General features: G+C 38.3%; 1 protein-coding gene across 1 annotated transcript in view; it reads left to right on the forward strand.

The window, feature by feature from the left end:
- The window catches only part of Zfand3 (zinc finger AN1-type containing 3), a 201406-nt gene that overhangs the window by 36476 nt on the left and 140104 nt on the right, over window positions 1-24826 (forward strand). The window contains exon 2 of the mRNA XM_050138618.1: window positions 17892-17932. Coding sequence (XP_049994575.1) covers window positions 17892-17932 — 41 coding nt within the window. The remainder of the gene's footprint in view (window positions 1-17891; window positions 17933-24826) is intronic.

Genomic DNA, 24826 nt, shown 5'->3' on the forward strand with positions numbered 1-24826 from the left:
ACAGTTGTGAAGAACCTGGTCAAGGGTGTTACCTATTTTAAAGTGAGATTATAGTCTTCTTACAGTTTTATAGGAATTTAAGAATATATTTCAAACACATCATAATTTGTATTGCAGCCTTTTTCTTAATTTGGTTTGTTTATTCTCTGATGTTAGCAAAATGTAATTTACTAGTGTTTTATGTGGTTAGTGTTAATTTTTGCTGTTTCTCAATTAAAATGCATATTTTTTGCTCTTTTTGCTTTATTTCCATTGGGTTTGCTGTACATATTTATATTTGATATTGAATAATGATCAAAGCTCACTTTTTTTATGTGTGCCAAATTTGTTGTGATGAGGCAAGCAGGCCTGCTTTTCGTCCTGCCCGAATCCAGCACGGCTAGCTCTACACCTGAAATAATTACACGGAAACTGTATTCTTTTAAATACTGCCTGGCCCGTTATCTGTAGCCTCTTACTGGCTAACTCACATCTTGATTAACCCATTTCTAATAATCTGTGTAGCACCACGAGGTGGTGGCTTACTGGGAAAGATTCTAGCCTATATCCATCTGGGGTCGGAGAATCATGGCGACTGCCTCATTTCCCTTCTTCCCAGCATTCTGTTCTGTTTACTCCGCCTACCTAATTTTCTGTCCTATGAAAGGGCCAAGGCAGTTTCTTTATTAACCAATGAAAGTAACACATAGACAGATGACTCTCCTCCATCACAAATTGACTCAGTGTTTGATAATGTATCATACTATAACTGAATAATTGCAAGATTAAGTGATTTGTGCTTTGATATATACTATATATACACTCTTGAACATCTTGTGATACATTTTATAGATTATTCCATGCTAGCTTATATGTAATTATGTAATTGTAAATAGAATTAGATAGCTGCAATGTATATTTTGTGGTTTCAACAGATTTGTCTTCTTATCAATATTCATGTTGTTGCCTGTCTTATTTTTTTATGGCTATTTATCTTTATTACTGATTTTTGAGATGAGTCTGATGCAGCCCAGGCTGGTCATAAACTCAGTATATAACCAAGCATGACCTCGAATTTTTGGCTGGTATTACATTTGTATGCCATCATGCTTGGTTCTGTTCAGGTCTCGGGATCAGAACCCTATTGTTGCATGCTAGAGAGGCACACTACCAATGGCTATAGACTTAACTCTTAGCAGTTCACTAGTTAGTTATTTAACATTGAAACAGAAAGGCCTAGCGTTCACCATTGTACATATATGTGAGAATTTCTTCTTAAAGAGACGTATTTTTGATATTTAGCTTGCACTGGCCTCAGATTTGTATAGCTCTCTGTCTACTTCCCTAAGTGTCAGGATCACAGTGTGTACTACACCTGGCTGTCATAGTTACTTTTAATGTTTTGATTTATGTGGTTTATTTGTACCTTGATCTGGAAAACTACCTTTTTAATTTTGTTCTTAAGATCGTAAATTGCTATTTATAAGTTACTGTCTTGTGTAGACTTGGAGAAGAAATCTTCAAGACAGCCTCAGGGTAATATAATTTTACAAGTGATATTTCCTTTTATGTTGAAATTAAATGTAAAATTTATAATTTCATATAATGGGTAATATTGAGTGGTCAGAGTTGTAGTTGCTCTTAAATTTATTTATCTCTGTAGGTAGAATGTTATGTTTCTGTAGTCTAACCTATTTATGGAAAGGGCTTAGCTTACAAGTCTTGTTTGCATGTGGGTAGAGTAATATCAGGATTGGCTATGTAACCAAAAAATGTTGGGGCTGGAGAGATGGCTCAGCGGTTAAGAGCATCACCTGCTCTACCAAAGGTCCTGAGTTCAATTCCCAGCAACCACATGGTGGCTCACAACCATCTGTAGTGGGGTCTGGTGCCCCCTTCTGGCCTGCAGGCATAGACAGAATATTGTATACATAATAACTAACTAACTAAATATTTAAAAAAAATGTTGTAATTTGAAATATGTATTTTTGTTTTCTTGTTAGGTTCAGTAACCAGAAGTTAAAGTACTAGAATAATTTGATACTTTATTCTTTGATAATAAGATAGTTTGGCAAGCTTTCAGGTTAGCATGAATGTTTTGAAAGAATAAAATCAGCAATTTATCATACAAATGCACCAAAACTACATATTGCCAGTTTTTCTCTAGACTTTATCCAGTTCAGGTGGTGATCATCTGGTTTCCAAATATTCTAGTTCTTTTCAGAGCCTCCCCTTCTGTTTTACTACTCTTTCTTGCTCTCTCCATGTTACTAGAACCTTTAATGACTTTAGCTAGTAGCTGAATATGGTGTTGAGCAGGTGTGCACCTTAGGCCAAGTGTAGCATGGTTGTGGTTCTTGAGTGGAAAGGGTAGAGGAAGCTTTGTAACTAAGATGTGTAAGTCTTCTTTTGATTTGTTTTTTTAAAACCTCGTCAGATAATGTCACAGCATGAATAAATTCATCATAACTAGACAGGATGGATAAACCTTTTAAAATTTGCAATTCATCAGAAATAGACTTACTTTAAAAGTTACTTTTTATACATGAATGGGGTCTGTGCTCTGTACCTTGTACGTTGTTACAAGTTGCTATTATGAAACAATAGCCCTTTTGTGAGGTGTGGGGTTTATTTTGTAGATATTCCTATAGGGCTCTATGAGGAAATTCTAAAATAAAGAACCAGATTAACTTAAAAAAATAAAAGGCAAAAACAACCTACTTGGCCTGCTTGGAAGGGAGTAAACAGCTACAGGCTACAGTTTCTGCTTTTCTGGAATGCCAAATTTTAGCTCAGAGCAAATTCTTCAGCAGAGCAATAAACCTTTGAAAATTGCTTTATAATGGAAATGCTGACAGACCATTAACTATAGTGGTGCAAATGCACCACTCTGCCACGCACAAGGCTGTCCCAAGTTGCTAAATACAGCATAGTGTGTTGGGCAGTGTCCATTCTGTGGAAGCCTCTATGGGTCTATATAGTTTGTCATGTTATGCCACCTAATTATTAATGGGGACACTCAAACTAGGCCACCTTTGACATGCAGGAGGAGTATCAGTTTAGAAGGAAAGAGAGTAGTTTAGGCTCTGCTGATGCTGAGAGCTCATTTTATATTTGCCACATTGGAAGAGGCCCAGGGTAAATTTAACATGATGCATTTAATCACCATTCCAATTACAATGCCACTGAAGCAGATCAATGTTTTCTTACTACCAATTCATTGGAACTTCTAGGTCATAAAGTATCATTATTAGGCATATTGGAAAGTCTCAGCCCAGTGCAAATGGGGATTCTGGGATTTTCCAATTGCTTTGAAATAATAATAGAGGCTGCCTGGATGTACATTTTCTCCACATGAAATGAAAACTGGAATTTTAAGGGATTGATATGACAAAGTGAGAATCCTATAATGCCGCAGGGAAGGGTGAAGCAGAATCTTCATATCTAAAAATAAAATAAAGGCTGTGATGAGAAGAGATGGCTGCTTCCATAGTAGCCCACTTAGTGACTGGTGTCCTGGCTAACGAGCCTTGTGAGATGTGTCTCATTCCCACTGTTCACAGAGCCAAGCACATAGTTCAGTCTTATACTTACCGAGTTTACTTGGACTTGTTTATTGGGAAATTATTTCATTCTGATTGGTCAAGCTCCATCCTACATTTTGTTTTGTAGAGTTCTTCATATGTGTGTTTGTATTTTTTACATACATGCACCTGGTTTTGATTCATAGAAGATTGCTCAAATGCAGAGTAGATACTAGTCATAGTTCTCATATGTGTCTTGTGGAGTGTCTTAGTTTGGGTTTCTATTGTTGTGAAGAGACACCATGACCCTGTGGCAACTCTTACAAAGGAAAAACATTTCATTGGGGTGGCTTACAGTTCAGAGGTTTAGTCCATTATTCTCTGGTGTGATATGGTGGCACGCAGGCAGACATGGTGCTGGAGAAGCAGTTGCATGTACTACATCTTTGCTTGCAAGCAACTGGAAGTGGTCTGTTTCACTGGGTGTGGCTAGAGTATATGTGAGAACTCAAAGCCCACCTCCACAGTGACACTTTCCCCAACAAGACTACGCCTACTCTGACAAGGCCACACCTACTAATAGTGCCACTCCCTTTGGGGCCATATTCTTTCAAACCACATGGGGCCTCATAGCTAATTAAAACAACTCCTTTCTTTGGGTGCTTTTATACAGCTAGATCTTCTCCTCCCACTTTTGATTGACTTTGAAATAGTGGAGCCATTTATCTTGGATTTGGTTCTTTGGACATGGTATTGAGAGCAATAAATTAATAGTGTTCTTGTGGAAGGAAGTCATGCTGTATGTCATTTCTGAATTGTACATGCAACTGAAAAACCATCACCAGGACAGGCTAGGGAGGATAGCATTGTCTTTCTCTCATGTAGCTTATTCATAGAGTTTTATTGCTGGAAAGGTATTAACAGAAGCTGTTTAATTTATTCCCTTTTTAATGTTTGAGTTAATCTTGAAAAATATTAGGGTTTGATTCTCCAGCTCTACCTCTAATTAGTTCATTTGTTTCTCTGGGCTTTTTTTCTTACTCATACAAAAATGAGCTTTTGTAGATATCCCATACTTTAAAGGTTTCTGAAGATTAACCAAACCTCACAGAGTACTTTTCCTTGTAGCAAAATAGCAAGTTCTCAGCAAGTGTTAAGTGGTGTGGCATACCCACAGTATGATCTGCGACATACAAAAACCAAAGACTGGCTACTGAAATGGCTCAGTAGATAAAGGTGCTTGCTGCCAAGTCTGGCAACCTGAGTTTGATTCCCAGAACACATTTGGTAGAAGAGAACTGGCTGCTTAAGGTTGTCTTCTCTGACCTCACATTTCCACATACATACCATAGCACATGCACCCCTCCAAAACTATGTAAGTGTAAATGATTTTTTAAAACGATAAAGGCAGTAGAAAAAATAATTAGGTTTAAATTGAATCAAAATAGCTAATTCTACATTTTATCCTTTTATAAAGTGCTTCCCAACTTAGTGGCTACTGCCTCTCTTTGATCCTCCCTTTATCCCCCTGGGACCACCAATCTGCCTTCTACCTATATATGGATTTGTTGTATTAAATCAGTCATAAGAGGTGAGTTTTACTGTTTGTTTGCATTGTTGGCCTCAGCCTCCCACCTCCAAGACTGTTATGTAAGACCAAGTGCTCTGTTACCAAACTGTTAACCAGCCCATTGTTTTTGCTTTGTTTAATGTTTTTTAAAGTTTCTTACGTTGTAGTATGTTTCATTGCTCGGTTACTTCATTTTTATGTCTTTTTTTTTTTTTTTTTTCCCGAGACAGGGTTTCTCTGTAGCTTTGGAGCCTGTCCTGGAACTAGCTCTTGTAGACCAGGCTGGCCTCGAACTCACAGAGATCCGCCTGCCTCTGCCTCCCAAGTGCTGGGATTAAAGGCGTGCGCCACCACTGACCGGCTTTATGTGTGTCTTAAATAATACTCATATAGCTAAAGAGTTTATTTTCTGAGCGTTTTGCCTGCATGTATGCCTGTACCACATGGGTACCTGGTTCTCACAGACATGGGCTTCAGGGTCCCTGGAACTGAAGTGATAGTGCATTGTTAGCTGCCAGATATGTGCTGGGAATTGAACCTGGGTGCTCTGGAAGAGAAGCCGAAGCTCTTGACTTGAGTCGTCTCTCCAGGACTTGTATGGATATTGATCTGTTTATTTTTCAGTTATTGGGTATTTGGATTCTTTTGCCGTCCATGTCAGTAGTACTGCCACACAGTGCACATACCAGCATTAATGTGAACACATGTTGCCAGTTCCTTTGATAAGACACTTGGGAGTAGAATTGCTGAGCTTTCTGGTGACCCCACTTTGAACTCTCAAGGATCCATATTTCCCACAGTGGCTGCATTTGATTCTACTGAAAGTGTTCAGGGCTTTCAGTGTCTTCATACCCTGGCTACCACTTACTTTCTGTTTGTGTCACCTTTTTACCTTTTTTTTTTTTTTTTTTAATGGGTGTGAAGTTTGTTTCATTGTTGGTTGGATTTACGTTTTGCTTATGGCTTGCTAATAACATCTGGTATTTTTTATGTGCTTTTTGCCTTTTGTCTATGTGCATGTTTTCTTTGGAGAAATGTTTGTCAAAGTTCTTCAACCAGTAATTAATTGTGTTATTTATTTACCTTTTTGTTTATATTTTGTTAATGAAAATTAAGTGTTCTTTGAAGGCCTATTTTGGATTATAAAATAGATTTTGAAATGCAAGAGTAAGGGATTTATGCTTTTCAAGTGAAATTTTATTGAAACTTTCATTTATTTTTGTAGAAATGTAACTCACATTAGTTCTATAAATGAGCCCCTCTGACTTGTCTTTTCAGCCAGTTCCAGCAGATAATTGAATGCACTCAGTTTCCAAACCATGTCCTCTTTCTTCAGACCATAGATTTGTTCAAATTTCAGTTATTAACAGCTTTATTGAATGTAATATACATACCATAAAAGCAACTTGTTGTCACTGTATAGTTGAATGGGTTTCACTAATTTATCAAGTTCCATTCCATGACTTTAATATAATTTCAGGACATTTCTGTTACTCTGAAAAAATTCCTTCAGGCCTGTTGACTAATAATTCTGGAGTCTCTCTGTGTGATGCACACCCCATGGTCTCCTACTTGATTTGTCCTGTTGATTTGCCTTGAAGGAATGTTTCACATAGAGTTGTGACACAACATAGTCTTTTGAGACTGGGTGCTCTGAGCAGAATGTTTTGCGATTCATCGATGTCACAATGGATACCTTCCAGAGTGCTGCTTACTGACAAGTAGTGTTTCATTCTCTGGGTCATGTGGCATACTATGTGTTCACTTACCAGTTGATGGACAGGCTGATGTATAGTGTGCATTTATGGACTTCTTATTTTTTTTGAATGTACAGTCTTTAACAACACTGAGAGATTGGGATAAGTCTTTATAAGGAAGTCTTGTGGACTTCTTACTTTGATGACCCACTGATTAACATTTACCACCCACACTTGTCTTTTAAAGTAAATTTGCCTCTATAGATCTCTATATAAACCCCCCCCCCCCCACTGGTGTGACTGCCCTAAACACCAGGACACATAACCACAGTGTCGTTTGTCCTACTTAGGAAATGAGCAGTTAATGTTTGCTATGATGTTAGCTGTTTGTTACTCTGTAGTGAAATTTGCTCAGTTTTCCCTCAAGAAATCCTGAGTCTCTTTTTCACTTCTCACCAATTTAAGATCTCAGACTGGCTCATGGGTTCACATTGGTTATTGCTTCTCTTAGTTTCTTTCATTGTAGCGTAGCTCCCTGACTTTTTCTTGTCTGAGATTTGGAAGAAAACCAACCAGTTATCTTTCTTCCTTATCTGTTTTCTTTGGATCTCTTTATATTTTTTATTTGCAAGATACTTAGTATTAAGGTGAAGTTATATAGTATTTAAAACTATGTTTATGCAATATTTAAATTAGTGTATTTAAAGTCATGCTTATTGCTGCTTTCTTCACTGTAGTAAAGGAAAGGAGTCAACCTGCATGCTCATCAACAGATGAATGGATAGCAAAAGTTTGGGTTGTGTATGTTTGTATGCTTGTGTGTGCATTTAATAAAATGCTATTCAGCTTTAAGGAATATGCAGTCACAAATTTTGCATGAAAATGGATGGATGTAGAACATATAATATTAAGCAAGGTCACACAATCTCGGAGAAAAAGAACTGCATGTTTTCCCTCATGTTTGGAAACTAGCCAGTATATATGTAAACAAATGTACATGTGGGAACAGTGCAAGATGTTGAAAAGAGAACAAGAAATATCCCCTAAATACTAGGGGTTGAGGAAGGACTGAATGCAGGTAATGGGCATGAGCCATGAAAGAGGGCGTAGTATTCTTTTTCTAATTTTAACTCTGTCATAAATTTTTTTTGTTCTTGGTTGTTGGTAAATGATTAACTCTTAATAGTAAAAGTGTAAAACCCAGTGAGAAGCTCCACAGCTTCAGAATGCCTATTCTAACTATGTAAAAGTTCATTGAGATATGTAGACTTTGGGTCTGTTTAATTTTGGTGTGTGTTTTTCAAGTTTTTAAAGTTGATTCTTAAATTTTTAGTGGTTGAGTAAAAAAAATGAAAGCATAGCATCATAAAAATAACTTATTTTTTAAATAATTAATTTAGTGCCTATTTTAATTTAAAAACATTTTTGGTTTGATTAGGGGAGAATATGATGTCAGGTCATATCCTTATTTGTCTGTAGTGTTTGAGTGAATAAGGTGTTCAGTGCTGCATTCTAAAGGTGTAAATTTTGGTTTGTTCTTGTTTGGTAAGTAATGTATAGGATGAAACTTCCTGACCATATGGTATCTGATTTCAGTAATGTTTTATCAAATTGTTTTGAGTGTCCATTGCTTAAAGTAATTATACAGTAGGGCTATGTAGAGTACTTTAAAAAAGCTTCCCGGACTAGTGAGGTAGCTCATCTGGTAAAGGCACTTTCTGATAGGCATGACACCCGAGCTTGATGGCCAGAACCACTTAGTGAGAGAACTGACTCCTGAAGTTGTCCTCTGTCCTCTGTAGGCTCATACACACTAAATAAATGAGTGCAGTTTCAAGTTAGCTCCCTAAACTGTATAGTTGAAAAGATATTGTGTTCTCTTCCTTAAATTTCTTGGTAATTATATCCCATAATTGCAATTGTACATGAGGCTGCATTGAAACTTAGGGCCCAAGCTATGCAAAGTTAGGGAAATATTGGTAAATAAACTCCTGGATTTTCTATAGAGCAGTTCAGAAGAGGGGCTAGGCAGAAAGTATAGAAATACACAGATATTTGGAACAGAAAGCCAGCTGACAAAGACTGTGTTTCAGAGAAAGACGGCTTGGGTAAGAAATGTGGTTAGTGGCCAGGGACTCTAGCTAGCATTTTGGGGAAGGAAACATTTCTTTCTAGATTATCTAATTTTTGAGAATTTTTGTGAATAAATTAGAGAAGGAATTTTCTGGATCAAGAAAAGCCTCTTCAGGTCATAAAGAAAAAGGGGGCAGGAGAAATGGAAGATGTCTAGACAAGCCCTTCTCACACCTTCCCTGGACTGCAAAGGTTGCCTTTAGAGAACAAGTGCAGCAGGGCTAAGTTTGGAAGCAGAAATGCTAACTACAATCCACATTTCCTGGACCCTATCACAGAGAGCTCCTTGACTCACCGCTTTGTCAGTCACACTTAAAAGTTCAGAGAGGAATTACTGTGGTAGCCGTACTTGAGTGTGGAGACTATTTTGTTTTTTAGGAGTTGCTTTTGATTTTTACATGTTATCTCCTAAATAATAGACCAGTTAATTAACCTCACAGACCAGACTGGTTTCCCATTTTTTTTTTTTTTTTAAAGCTCTGATATAGTTGCCTGTTTTCTCTGCATCTCTGAAACGGCACACTATAGTGCTGATTAATTATGGATGGACTCTTGGAAGGTTACATCTAAGCCTGTGAAGTGAGAATGTGTTATGTCAATAATGTCTGTAATTAATATGGAGGCATTTGCTTTGCCCTTGTTTGTGGCGGATTAGCTTTCCTCGGCATGGGAAAGGCATGATAGAAGTCTTTCATTCAAATTCAGGGTTGAGACTGATAGGTAATTGAAAAAAATGTGTGAAAAAAATGGAATCCTAAATATAAATGGGCTGCCTTAGCATTACTGTGAATGCATTTGATGTTTGTGTTTTTCACTGAAGCCTCTATTTTTCCTCAACACATCTGTCTTCTTATTTGGGAGCCATACACTTTTACACAGGACATGTACATACTTTGTCCCCTAACTGTGTAGTTAGTACAGTAGGAGCACACTTGCTGGAGTCAGGCTTTATCTGCTTAAGCCTTAACTGTCTCCACCTTTTACTTGCAAGAAACCTCCACAAATGACTCACCTTGAGTACCTTACCCACCCCATGAGGATTGTAGTAACAAGTGGAAGCTTAACTCATTTAATCCTGCTGTTGAGAGGCACAGGTGTTTATGTATTAGTTATACCCCGTTTAGCCCCTATAATGGCAGGAGACTAAAGCTAATTTGTGAAGCAGTCTGAAGGTACTCTTGATTTTAAAAATAAAATTTTAGATTATTAGAAATGGTTAAATTTAACAAATTTTTGACGTGATGTTCTGATAATACCTTGTGTTATCTCACATGTGCCGTTGTATTTCTACAGTGACTCTTAATTACATCCTACTAACTGTGTCCAGGGTTACTTTTTCTCCCATTGTTGTCTCTTCAGCAGTAGTCATCTAAGAGGGTAAGGAAATAGATTTTTATTGGCTTGGTGCTTACTATTTTTTCCCATATACTTGCTGGCCATTTCATTCATTCATTCATTCATTTGTTCATTCATTCATTTATTTATTCAGTTTATTTTTAAGGCAGGGTCTTACTATGTAGACCTGGCTGACCTCTAACTCATAGAGATCCTCCAGCACCTGCTATCCAACTGCTGGGAATAGAGGCGTATGCCTCTATGCCTCAATGCCTGCTGGCCATTTTGAGAAATATCTTATTTAGTCCTTTCCCCAGTTTTCTATCAGGTTTCTTTTGCTGTTCATGCTCTTCAAATGTTTTGAATATTAGCTTCATAATGGGTGGGTGGTTTGAAAATGAATCTACCTATTTCACTGGTAATTTTTCTTACCCTTTGACTGCTTTGCTGTGCATAATCAATCTTTCTAGAATTGTGGTTTATTCCTTAGTTGTCTTGCTATGTTCAATTTGAATTAGTTTTTTAAATGAACAGGATTGACTGCACTTTAGAACTAATCCCCCTTATTAACAAGTTTGTCATATCCTTTGAATATTCCTTTAAAAAGAAAACTTTACAGACATCAACTGAATTACTGAGTGACGTCCAACAGTTTTCTGCAGAGCAGTCAGTAGTTGAAAGTCTCTCTGTCATCCCCAGCTAGGATGTCATCTGTTTGAACTCACCTTTTCTTGTTTGCCTGGATTGCTGCTTCCTGTTTGCCGTAGTAATTTGGACTGTGCTGGTTTAGGTGGCAGCCAGATGGTACTCGTCTTTAATCATTTGATCTTATGTCTAAGACAACTGAAATTATTTTTAGAGTGAACCTGTTTGTTTGTTACACCGTCTCTTCATTCTTCTCTCTTTCTCTCATCCTCTCATCCACCTGCCGGATGTTACAGGAGGTTGAATGAAGATCTGTGATTATTTGGAGATTAGTGTTTGTTCTGTAAGGAAGAAATCTCACTAGTCCTGTTGGTTCATGCCAGTACTGCTGAGGCCGGGGCAGGAGGAGTGCCACAAATTTGAAGTCAGCTTGGACTACAGAGTGAGATTTTTGTCTCAAGAAACCAAAACCAAGTTAAACCAGACCAAACAAAAACAAAACTAGAAATAAGTTCTTGTAGAATCAGAATATTTCTTATTTTAGACTCACATCTAGCCTAGAAAAGTTACTTCCAGAATAGTGGAAGAGCTTGCATGGTTTTTCTTTTGTTTGTTTTGTTTTGGTTTTGGTTTTTTTGTTTTTGTTTTTCTTTTCAAGACAGAGTTTCTTTGTGTAGCTATGGCTGCCCCAGAAATCACTCTGTAGACCAGTCTCCCTTAAACTCACAGAGGTCCACCTACCTCTGCCTTCGGAGTTCCAAGATTAAAGATGTGCAGTATCAGAGCCCAGCGAGCTTGGCATGTTTTATTCTTAGGTTTGTCCTTTACTGATGAGTGTGAGGAAGAACAGGTTCTGAGGAAAATGCATAGGGCGACTTGATTACTTATTATTATATTTATATTGACAGTTTTGGGGAGGGCTTGGCAATGCCATGTATGTGCATTTTGGGTAAAGAGAAGCACTCTTCATAAAACAAAATAGAGATTTCTAGTATTCAGACTAATTAGAAAATATTATTTTCATATCCTGCAATGAATTATCTTGAGGTTTTTTTTTTAAAGTTAAAAATTTGTAGGGGTGAAGAGATGGCTCTATGGTTAGAAATGTTTGCTGCTCTTCCAGAGGATCTGAGTTCATTCCCCAGCACTTCCATCAGACTGTCTCCAAGTGCATCTACACACATATAACAGATACAAACACACATACACATAAAATAAAAAAATTGTTAGCATTTCAATCCTGATATTCGTATCACAGTTTACAGGAGTGTGTAATCACTGCAGCCAAAGCAAAAGGAAGAAGACAAAGCTGCAAGAGACAGAAGATGTAAAGTGTGGCATCAGATTGAGCCTTTACTGCATTAATAGACAGCTGCAGAGTTGCGTACTGCTGTGACAGTCCTTAACAGAGAAGGTTTTTGTCAGCTGCAGCAGCTGCTCTGTGTATGGGATAACTTTGCTGCCAGCTCTCCATGCTCTCTCCTGAAGCACCAGAGCCCTTTCCTGTCGTTTCAGAAGTCTGTTGGTGCTCTACCCACAGGAACTATGACTTTCACCAAAACCACCCCTCCCCTAGTTCATAATTTGGTTGTGTTGCCTACTATGATTCCTAAAATCTTATTTCTACTAGTACCATGACTGTACCAACATTTCCTGCTTCATTATAGACATTTTCTCCTCTTCCTCCATGTTCTGCCCTTCACCTTGGTATTCATGTCCTGGTCTCCACAGTGCCCCCTCTACCACTTCAGCCAACAGCACAGCTCCATCCTTGTCCTAACTGCTCTGTCTCTCTGCTTCTGCTGTAACCTTCACATCATCACAGTTTCCACCACGGTCCAGCTTACTTCCTCAGCCATTGAAGTTTCTTTTATAACTCAAAAAGTTGCTAGGTATCTGTTCTACGACTTGTTTGTGATTCCGTGGACTGCACACCTTGTTGAGATGGCCTTTTCATCCCACACTACACCTGGTAATGAGTAGTGTGATATTTCTAAGTTAAGTGTGGTAGCACACGCCTTTAGTTCCAGCACTTGGGAGGTAGAGGCAGGTGAATCAAGGCCAGCCAGGTCTACAGAGTGAGTTCCAGGACAGTCAGGGCTACACAGAGGAACCCTGCAGGCCTTGAAAAACAAGCACCAGAATCAGTGCGATCTATTTATTTATTTATTTATTTATTTATTTATTTATTTATTAAAAATTTCCACCTCCTCCCATCCTCCCATTTCCCTCTCACCCCCCTCACTCCCCCTTCCCTGCTCTCCAGTCCTAAGAGAAGTCGGGTGCTCTGCCCTGTGGGAAGTCCAAGGCCCTCCCCCTTCCAGGTCTAGGGAGGTGTGCATCCAAACATACTAGGCTCCCAAAAAGCCAGTACATGCAGTAGAATCAAAATCCGGTGTCATTATTGTTGGCTTCTCAGTCCGCCCTCATTGTCAGCCACAATCAGAGAGTCCGATTTGATCACATGCTCGTTCAATTCCAGTCCATAGTGTGATATTTTTAAACAAAACCTTGTCAACTGAATCATGATCATCAGATATTGTGAAAATAGACCTTTTTTTTTTTGTGTCTTTTAGTCTTGACATTCTTTTCAAAGTAGTCTCTCAAATTCTTTCTCTGTTTTCTTTTACTACCACCAATAAAAGTTTTCTTCACTGTTAGATGGTCACCAACCATTACAGGATCCTCTCTTGCAACTGCTCTTTGGTTCCACTGCATCCAGTCAGCTTGGTATGTTTGAGTGGATGTTGCTGTATCCACCTCTTCAAGCTCTAAGACCAAAGCTGTTGGTTGTTCTGTATTCAGGGTGTTCACACTTGTTCATGAATGTATAGAACTAAAGATGAAAACTTCATGTCTTCTTCTCCCGTTCGCTGCCTCATTTTTAAAAAGAATTTATTATGTATACAGTGTTTTCTCCTGCATGCCAGAAGAGGGCACCAGATCTTACTATAGATGGTTGTTAGCCACCAGGTAGTTGCTGGGAATTGAGCTCAGAACCTTTGAAAGAGTAGCAAGTGCTCTTAACCTCTGAGCCATCACTCTAGCCCCTATACTTATTTATTTTTATGTGTATGAGTGTTTTGCCTGCGTGTATGTTTGTCCCTCGTATATGTTTTGGTACCTGTGGTCAGAAGATGTTGTTGGATATCCTGGACTTGGGTCCTAGGAACTGAATTCAGGTCCTCTCGGAGAGCAACAGTACCTTCCACCTTATGTTTTGAGATAAGTTCTCTTACTGAACTTAGAGCTCGTTGATTAAGCTAGAGTCCCTGGAGGCCTTTGCCCTTCCAACCTCAGTGCTGACCTCTGTTTTTCTGTGGATGCTATGGGTGAAACTCAGGCCCTCATGCTTCTACAGTGTAAGCAATTTGCCTGTTGAAAAAGCTCTCTTAAAACTTTCACCTGGGAGATGACTCAGTGCTAGCCATGCAAGCTTGTAGACTGGAGTTTAGATCCCCAAAAACCATGTAAAATCTGGGCAGCTTGCCTGAAATCCTTCCTAGCTTTCAGGAGGCAGAGACAAGGAAATCTTTGGGGCAAGACTAGGTAGAGTAACTGAATTAGCAAGCACCAGGCTCAGTGATAGACCCTGCTACCTATATAAAATACAGGGAGAGTGGTTGAGGAAGGTAGACACCCATGCATGTGCACCCACATGTACATGGGAATACATGGTACATCCACATGCACATATAAACACACAGATGCATGTGTGTGCACCCCCTTTCCCATGTATATAACATGAACATCAAAAAAAGCCCTATTCTATAATTTCAGAGTTCAGATGACCAATAGTCCAACTCCTTTACCTGCTTGGCTTTCTCTGGATCATGACAGCACGTTTCCCACTTTGGTATTGGTGGAGATGATGGCTCGAGCTGGACTGGAGATTGGGAGAACCAAAGAGCAGTTTTACCTCCATTTTGAGATTTTTTTCTTTGTTGAAAAATTGATGACCCCCAAATTAATATCCTCAAATATTGATGTCATAGTAATAAGCTAAAATTGTCCTTTATACAAAATTGGGGAGGAGGAAAACACATCATTAAACAAGATAATTTTTTATAAAGCAAAAATTTCAAAATAAAAATACTCGGTGTTGGTGAGAATTATTTGAAAGAAGTTTATAAAATTTATTCAGAAAGCAGCTTCACAGCATGTATGAAATTCACACTTTATCATCTAGTAAACTTTCAGAAACAGTTTCAAAGAAAAATTATTCAGACACAGGTTCATTACCAGAGATTAAAAATGTTCATTGTGGCAATATTTATAATAGAAAAATAGCTGGGAAAAAGGTAATGCATACAAGACTAAGAGTGCAGCTAAGTATAGTGTGAACATGCAGTGGATTAATAGTGGCTACAACATTGTCTAGCCTAAAGCCGCATTATAGAGCAGCAAGAGAAATGGCAGAAATAGTAAGTATACATGTAAAATGAAAGCATGAATTTTGATGGATTTCTCTATGAAATACTTGTTATATTTGAAAGTGTATGGTTTGAGCATACTACACACTACTTACTGTTAAATGCAATAAATTCTGAGTTATACATGTCTACCCATAAAAATCCAAGTAAGCATGTCATATAATACTAGGATGACATATGAGGTAGAATTATAACCTGTCTTTAGTTTTTGATTACATGTTTGTCCCTTCCCCAATTTTGTATAAAGAGCTATGTATTTGGACAACCAGTGAAGAACATTAAACATAATTTTATCAAAGCAGTAACAGTGTTAACCTGACTTTAAATCCCTATCTTGTTTCAAAGAAACCTTTTATAGTGTCTTTTTCCCAGTTGACTCCTGAGTAGGGTGGCATTGTCCCTAGAGCTCCAGATGTGTGGGAACTTGACAGCCACAGGAATTTTAGATAATTGTCACCACACACCACAAAATACATTAAAAATTCTACTTAGGTTTTCATGGTTCACGTATCTAGGAAGGATTCATCTCTTAATATTGCTTACATGTTTTGGTTGCCTGTTAAATACCAAATGAGAGCCAACAAGATGGCTTAGCTGATAAAGGTTCTTGCTGCCAATCTTGACTACCCAAGTTTAATGACCGGAAATTCAGTTATTGGAAGGAAGGAGGGAGGGAGGGAGAGAGGGAGAGAAGGAGGGAGGGAGGGAGGGAGGGAGAGAGAGAGAGAGAGAGAGAGAGAGAGAGGAGAGAGGAGAGAGAAGCATGCCGGAGCATTGGTGGGACAGGTTTGTAACAAGTGCAGTTGCGAGTGGAGCTGTGGGCCTTGCTGAGTGTTATCCAAAAAACAGCAGAAAAGAAGAGAGTAAAAGCTTCACATGAGATTGTGATTTGAGGAGTTGGGAAGAAGTGTTGCTGTTTATAGAGGTGGGTAAGTGGGGTCAGCAGACTCTTGGGTTTTGAGAACTATGATTTGGCACTTTGAATAAACTATCTGAAAAGAGATCAGGAAGACTGAAGAAAAAAAATGCATTTTTGTCTCCTCCTCCCTGAATATTTTTCTTACTTGTTGGTAAGGCTGGTATTGGTGTGCATCCTTCAGCTTTTGTGACAAGCAGACACCTTTGTTTCTCATGGTGAAAAGAGCAGATATTGGAGTTAAATGTGAATCATGTATTTACTGTTCTGTAATCTTTGGCTCCCCTCAACCCTCCCTCACTTTAAAATTGTGGTTGTTGATCTTAGGAGACAAGGTCTTGCCATGTAGCCCAGGCTGCCCTTGATTTTACTGTGTGGCTCCTCTGGCATCAACCTCCTTTTTCCCATTTGGTGGGATGATTGGTATGTGCCAGGTCTGAGGCTTAAATTGTAAAATATAGTAAAAAGGACAGAAGAAAATTGGCTTATTTTATTTTTCAGGGCAACTCTGGCTAAAGGCTTAGTGTTGAGAGGAAAGTTGCTTAGGAATAAAGCTACAAATAGGCCAACTTGCCCAATGTAGAGTAATCTTGGAGGTCTTTGGAAATCCTAAATTCTAAGAATGAGTTTGCTTGGAGCGGGATGGCTCAGGTAAGCATCAGGGAGTAGCATCTGGCATATAAATTGATTATTTAGTCCCTGGCTGGCTGTGTGCTACCAGGTGCTGTGTTGTTAAAAGGTGGTTGACACGATGGTCTTAGAGTTAACTCAGAGAGTAGGTCAGATAAGTAAGCATCTGCAGTCTCCAAATGTAAATCTCGGGAAAGTTGCTGGCTGGTCAAATGGGGATAAGAGGATATGTTGTGATTTTTAAGATCCCCTCATTTTAAGACTATCTTGGAGGAGATGGGGAACATTTCCTTAATATTCATTACTTGTAGCCAGTTGTGGCATTGTTGTCTGGTTATATAGACATGAATGTGAAATTTTTTAAAAAGTAAAGCAAAGCAATATGGTAATGCCTGTCTTAGGGAGTCTGGGGTGATTAATAAGATAATGTATGTTAAATGCCCATCCAAGGTGGTATTCAGTGAATTATAGCTATTATTAACAAATGAAAGGACCCGAGAAAATGATTTGATTGGGAACAGCTGAAGGAAAAATTTTAAACAACAAGGTCATCGTGTGACCAGGATCTGAATGAGAAGATTGAAGAGGGAATAAAAGTTGTAGTGATGGGAAAGCAGATGCCTGTGATTCTGGAGGAAAACTTAAAACTCCTCTATGGGCATGTCTGCTCTTCACAGAGGGGACTGCGGTGAGCTCTGAGATAAACTGATTCCAGGGCTACTGCAGTACTCCTAAACGTATGGCTGCCCCCGCTGTTAATTACAGCAAATAAAATAAAGCATTGGCACATGCAAAGGTAAAAATAAAAACCCATGCATTTTACTTTGGTTTTGTTTGCTTTTGTTTTGTTGGGGATGGGATAGATAGCTGGCCAGACTTGTGTTAATTAGCTTATTAGAGCAGCTGTCTGGCCAGTAAAGTCTTTGCCTGCATTTAATTTTTTGATTTGATTAGAGTGATATGGAATTTTTAGCTCTTCTTTCTTTCTTTTCTTTCTTCCTTTCTTTTTTTTTTTTTTTTTTGCCCCAGGTCCAGCAAGACTATGAATCTCTGTTCCAAATGCTTTGCTGGTAAGTGCAGAAAAGGGTTTGGGTGTTTTTTTTTTTTTTTTGTGTTTTGTTTTTTCCCCCAACAATTTATTTTTTCCCTTTTGGTTATTTTAAGATTATCTAAATTATATGGCCCTTCTATGGATTTTGCATGGGGCTTTGTTTTCTTTATGTGTGAAAGCAGCTTCTCTTCACTGGGCACTTCATATATTGGTTAAGATTGCTGAACTGGCCTCTCTGAGTGCAATAGAATTTCATGTGTACTTGCATCAAATGCAGTTTGGTCAGTTTGTTGGGGTACAGAGGAATTTTAAAAATGTGTCTGGTTTAGTAGGGTCCTGTATATTAATCTCTGATCTTGACTTAAATGATTAATAGTAAATGTTGCTTTACCAATGAGAATACCACAGGAAGAATATTTTCATGTTGGAGTCAGGAAGCGAGTCATGCTGAGTTAGCCCCTTCTAATCAGATTCCTCCTTGAAATCATCTTGGGTAAGTCACTTCATCTTTTTGGACTTTAGATCCATCATTTGTAAAACACAGGACTGGGACTTGCCAAGGGCTTTATAATCCTCACATACTGATTGCGTTCTTGAACTGTGACTCCTTCCTGAACTTAAAATCCCCAATTTAGTTTCTCAAAGAGAAGTTTATAGCCAGTCATCTTCTATAATTCAGTTTACTCTTTACTGATGAGATGTGTTTAGTTTCTTTTTAATTTGTCAAAGGCAAGCAAAGCTTGGGTACTACATAGGATGTTATGGACAGATTTTAGTGATAACTCCATAGGAGCAGACAGCAGGATATAGCATAAACTGAACTCAAGTACATAGTACATAGTGGTTGCAGGGACCTTTCAAGGGAAAGTTCAAGAGCTGGGCACAGGTGACAAAGCAGAGGCGCTATAGAGACAGAAGAAATGGACTGGTGATGAGCAAAGTAGTCTGAGAGATGATAGATTTGGTAATTACATTTTAAAAACATGCTTTCAAGTTCTTGAGAAAGACATTCCCAAGTTGTAGGAGGAGATACACATACATCTCAAATGACATGGAACAATTTATAATTCTAAGTCCTTTTTAGTTAATGCTCTGAGAGTGTTTAGGACATGCTTGTGAGTGTTAACTAGAACAGTGCATATTTTGGGAGTTATTAGGTTTGAAGAGGCAGACTTGATGGTGGGTGGTTGTGTATGGTTGTAATTCTAAAGATGCAAGCTTTTTACTAAGAAGGCTGTTAATGTTTAACTCTTTTTATATTGGAGCGTGTCTGTTATAGTATAGTTACATAGGCAGAGGGAAGAAACAACCATTCTGTAATCTTCATTAAACCTTGACATTTGTGCCTAAACTAGAGGATAGGTGGGAATGTTGGCCCGTTGTTGGAGTAGGAAAACTACCAATTTGCATCTGTTCAGAGTTAGCAGTTTGTCACTTCAGGTTTTTAAAAGAAAAGCTTAGTTGGTAAAATTGAGCTTCATCCAATTTTAATCACATTATGCCAGGTTCTGTGGAGGGCTGTATTCTGTTGATAGCTGTAATTACAGATACAAAGAAATATTTCTTCAATGATGAGAACTTTAGTAGGACAGATGAACATAGGTACAGTTTGCAGTAGATTGTGGCTCTATCCACAGGGTGATCTCTATTGAAGTTTGTAGAGATCTTCCCTTGGGAAGGCCAGATACCTTTGAATAAGGCAGTTCACACCAAATACTTAGGAAGAACTCTCTCATGTCCCTGGATGAATATAATGTTTTTTTTAAAAAAATGATCAACTGGATGGTGGTGGTACATGCCATTAATCCCAGCACTTGGGAGGCAGAGGTAGATGGATCTCTGTGAGTTCGAGGCCAGCCTCGTCTATGTAGTGATTGCCAGGACAGGCCCCGAAGTTACAAAAAAACCCTGTCTTGAAGAACCAAAATCAATCAAACAAAATCATCAACAGAGTCAGTTTGTGGCCTTCATGTTTCTTTAGATTTGTTAAAGTTTTACTTTCTTTGGTTATAGTTATTTGTTGCTGCTTTTGTGTCCATCCTTTTTATACAGGTTTTAAAAAGCATTTTGGGAGAGGGCTCGGGTGCGGTTCAGTTGGTAGAGCTTGTTTAGTGTGCATGAAGCCCTGGGCTCAATCCTTAATAAACCAGGTAAACTGGACATGGTGTTACATGCTAGCACTGAGGTATGGAGGCAGGAGATCCAGAAGTTTGAGGTCATTCTTGACTGCCTGCTGAGTTTGAGTCCATGAAACTCTGCTTTCAAGAAAAATAATGCTTTCACATTTGTCAGGTTCTTCCCTCTTCTGTTACTTGCTTCTGCCTGCTCACACAGCACTTGAGTTCTTTAAGAAGAAAAAAAACACCATTGAACTTTAAAAATGCATCTGTGTATTGTTTGGTTATGCAGACAGAACAGCATAGGGATATATTCTTGCCATGAGACGCATACGAGACAGCATGAAGACTGCTGTGGCCACAGCTCCTTTAAATGCTCATTAAAGCCAGCTGTAGTGGTGAATGCCCATCATCCCAGCATGCAGTTATCTATGAGTTAGCCTGTCTGATCCATGTAGCAAGTTTCAGGATAGTCAGAACTACACAGAAAAATCTCTCTCAAAACAAAACAAAGCAGAACAAACAAAATGGGTGAGCAATACATTTAAAAGATAGAAATCACTTAAAGAATAGCCCCTAAGTACTGGTAACCTAGTTTAAAAGATACCAAAACATTTCTTTTTAAAGTGTGTTTTGTTTTGTTTTAAATAGAAGCAAGCATATGGGACTGGAGAGATTGCTCAGTACTTGAGTTCTGCCTGCTCTAGGAGAGTCATGCATTTGATTCCCAGCATATACCTGGTGGCTCAGAACGGTCTAATTCTAGTTCCAGGAATTTGATGTCCTCTGGCCGCTAAGGGCACTGTGTATGTATGTGATGCAGAGACATGCACTCATAAAATAATATGCCAAGAGAACAATACTCTGAAAAATCATAGTAGCAGTTTCTTTTAAGCAGAATGTGTAACTATTACTAGGTTTCTTGTTGATATGACAGAATAGCTGACAGAGACAACTTAAAGTAGGGGTTTATTTTGTTTTTAATTATGAGTATGTATTTTTGCTCATAGTGTGAGAGTCAAAAGCCTGTGACAGGGCATAGTGTGGTAGCTGTGCCACTGTGGCAATAAGAGTATGAAACTGTTTGCGTCTGTCTTCAGGTCCACCCCCGCAACCCACTTCCTCCATTGAGACCAGTGGTTCTCAACCTTCCTAATTCTGAGACCCTTTAATTCAGCCATAAAATTATTTTTGTTATAACTTCATGATTGGCATTTTGCCACTGTTGTGAATCATAATGTAAATATCTGCGTTTTCCAGTGGTCCTAGGCCACCTCTGTGAAAGGGTTGTTTTATTAAAAAGGCTGAACTGCTGATCTAGACCCAGCATCTTAAAGGTTCCACAATGTCTCAAAACAAAGCTATCAATGAGAGACCAAGTGTTCAAACACATTTGTCTGTAAGGGAAATTATCACAGATAACTAATAACAATAATTTAGACCTATTTCCTATTTAAGAATAATTTAAGACATGTTCTTTCTTATTTGACCTAAAACTGAGTAAATAAGGGAGAGATGATTATTCGCAGTGAAAGCAGTTTAATTTTTATGAAATACTTCTACTAAAAATAAGTATTAATGAATTACTGATTGTTAGCTGACCAATTTAAAATGCAGCTTAACCTCCCCCCCCCCTCCCATAAGGTTTCTCTGTATATTCTTGACTATCCTGGAACTTGCTCTATAGACCAGGCTAACCTCTAACTCACAGAGATCTGCCTTTAAATCTTAAAGTGATAATGAGATTTCACTCTTAAAAATTAGTCTCATCCATTTTCTTTTCTCTCTGTGTGCTAGTAATATGTGTAGAAGTCTATGGTCAGTTTTGGGTGTTGTTCCTAGGAGTCATCTAGCTTGGTTTTTGACAGAGGGTCTCTTACTGGGACCTGGAATTTGCCAATTCAGGGATCCTTCTGTCTTTGTCTCCACTATGCTAGGAGTACAAGTTTGTGCCCCTGTGCCTGGCTTTTTATTATTATTTATTTATGTTTATTTTTTAATACACACGAGTGCTCAGGGTTTCATGCTTATATGGCATGGGCTTTCCTGAGATGTTTTTCTTATGGTTCTGGGCTTAGACCTGGACCTCACACCTGGTAGGCAGCAGCCTTTCCATGGCCAGATGCTGCACAGTGTTTATTCTGTTTGAGCTCTTACTGTTGCCTTTTATAATATGTGCCATTTTAACTGTTTTACTGTTACAGTGTTTCCATAATAATTGGCCCTCATTTGCTTTATACAACAGTGTTTCTTAGTCCTGGAGACTGAAGCCTAACTCAAGGTTTCAGTAGGGTGGTTCTTTCTAGAACTGCAGAAGCAGATCATCCCGTGTTTTGCCTGTAGTATGATGTTCCTTGACTTTTAGTCATTCTATTGTGGACTTTCTGTCTGCTGTCTGTTTTCTGTCTCCTAAGGACAAGTGACGTTGGAATTAGAGCTGTTCCTTATTCAGGATTATTTTTATTGAGGAATCTTTAACTAATTACCTCTATAAAGACCCCCTCTTTTTTTTTTTTTTTTAAATGGGTTCCTATTCACAAATTGTAGATAGATATATTTTGGAGACAGAGGTGGGAGCATTGTATCACTTAGTCCACTTTAAGAATATGTAACTACTTTTAAAACAAATAGGTGTATAGGGGGACTTGTGCTCCAGATTACACTTCTTTATCAGAGAAATTCAGAGACCTCTCAGATCTGAGAACTACTTGATTTGGAGATGGTTAGCCTCTTATGTAATAGTCATGAAGAGCAGCCTGACAGATCTGCTATGTCTCCTGTACTGTGTGTACTTGGGATTCCTCTTATCTGATGGGAAAGTGGGAAATAATTAGTGATAGGCTCAGAGTGGTATTGAGTACCATGGGATTTTTATTTCTTTGTGTACTTCTGTAGCTTTGATGCCACATAACTATTGGTACTCAAAGCATTTCTTGATCTAGTTAACTTTGTGGAGTTTTGGATACTTTTCCTGGTTATAACTCTTTTGAAATTAATCTTTTAGCTGAAGAAGGGATATCAAGTTTTAAAAAAAAAGACATTATCTTTAAGCTACTAAAGTATAACTAAAATTTGATTTTTACTACTGTAAGATTTTATATCGGAAGTCCACAGTGTTTGTTGACTCCTGGAGTCTAAAGTAGATCTGTCTGTTAACAGTTTGAACTCATATCAAAAGGTAGGCTTTAACTTTTTTTGGTTACTCTTACACTGACTGTTAGATACAAGAAAGAAAAAGACCCTTAAGACTTTGGGTTTGATAGAAATAGAGGACTTCTGTGTAGAGAAAATTAAAAACAGTACATGATCAAACATTCTAAGAAGGAGGGTACTTGGATATGAACAAGAATAACTATTTGTGACAAAAAGATTAATGAAGAGTATGCGTAGGTACAGTTCTGCTTTCAGAAGGGTTTAAAGTCTGAAGTAATTGTCCTGGTGACTGAGATTGCTGCAGCTCTTTTGTCTTATGAAGCCCAGTGTTACTTGTTTCATAGCTCCATTTTACAGAACAAGAAACTGCAGCTCACGCCTCCAAGATCAAATAGATTTTAGAGTGAAGGTTGGTTTTCTAGGTATTTGAATTCCAGTCCTCATCTCCATAGTACACAGTGACTAGGCATGCTCGCGACAGATTAGATGGAATTGTAAAAGCTGTGGTGAAGTGGATTTCGAGAGAACTGAATAACAGGTTATAGCCATGTCAGTCCATTAGCATGTCGTTTCTGCTTTTCCTATGCTTCTTCCTGTGAGTTCAGTTATAATTTGTCTCTAGATCTCCAGGGAAAATCAGGAAGGGTGCTGGAAGCTTCACAGATTAGTTAATTCGGGAAGGGTGTTGGGGGGTGGGAAGGAGAGAGATGTGGAAATGTTTTTGTCTAAAGCATTTTCTATTTCTGTGGTGAGATTTCATTTCTTAACATCTTTCTTGTGCCTTTTTGTGTAACTTTTAGCTCGTTAACCTTCATCTCTGTACTGCATAGCAAAGCTTTATTCCTAATTTAGTCTTCCGTGTTTAGCTTCTCAAAAGATTTTTAAAAAGTGTTTGAAAATGTGATTTAATTGTGGGCTTGTTGGTGCGTTGTCAGTGGGAAGGCAAAGATGAGTTTCATGTTTAGACAGCGTGACAGTAGGTTTTGATGTTAAACTGCCTCGTTGGTATTCCTGTTCTCATACACATGTGCATAATAGTGTTAAAGAAATTGGTTTCCTCATATCCATATTTAGCAGCTTGGTTAAGTTATGGAAAGCCGTCCTCTGGCTGTGTATATGCTCATTTGGAAACCTTGTATGGTTTATAAGGACACTAGTGATTTGTTCCCAGCCTCCCTGTGGAGTTTGTTCCAAATTACAGTCTAATTCCACCACCCTGTCCCGTACTCCTGAGCTGTTAATTTGTACATTTCGATGCAGTTTGTTTCATCTTGGTGCTTTTGTAATCCAAACTGAATGTAACGAGCTGTGTGCTTTAGAGACCTGGCTTTGCCTTGCCAATTAGAACAAAGTGGTTACTGAAAAAGAATATATTTTAAATAAAACATGGTACCCATGAGTGGGACTGACACTCATTTGGGAATAAAAAGATACTACTTTAGCTCTGACTCATAAATACGTGTTGGAAAGATCAGTACTTTGGGGGAAAAGAGTCTAAGGACTTACCTCCATTGAGTGATTTTGTAACTTTTCTCATGTGACTTGTCAATTTTAAAGCTTTGCCATTACAAACCTGCCCTTTCCTCTTTGTGATCATTTGAGACATGGTAGCAAAACTCTCTAAATTCCTAAGCATTCAACCA

Source organism: Alexandromys fortis, unplaced genomic scaffold (assembly GCF_014885135.2).
Source record: "Alexandromys fortis isolate MF-2015 unplaced genomic scaffold, M_Fortis_MF-2015_v1.1 scaffold_9, whole genome shotgun sequence".
Lineage (NCBI taxonomy): Eukaryota > Metazoa > Chordata > Mammalia > Rodentia > Cricetidae > Alexandromys > Alexandromys fortis.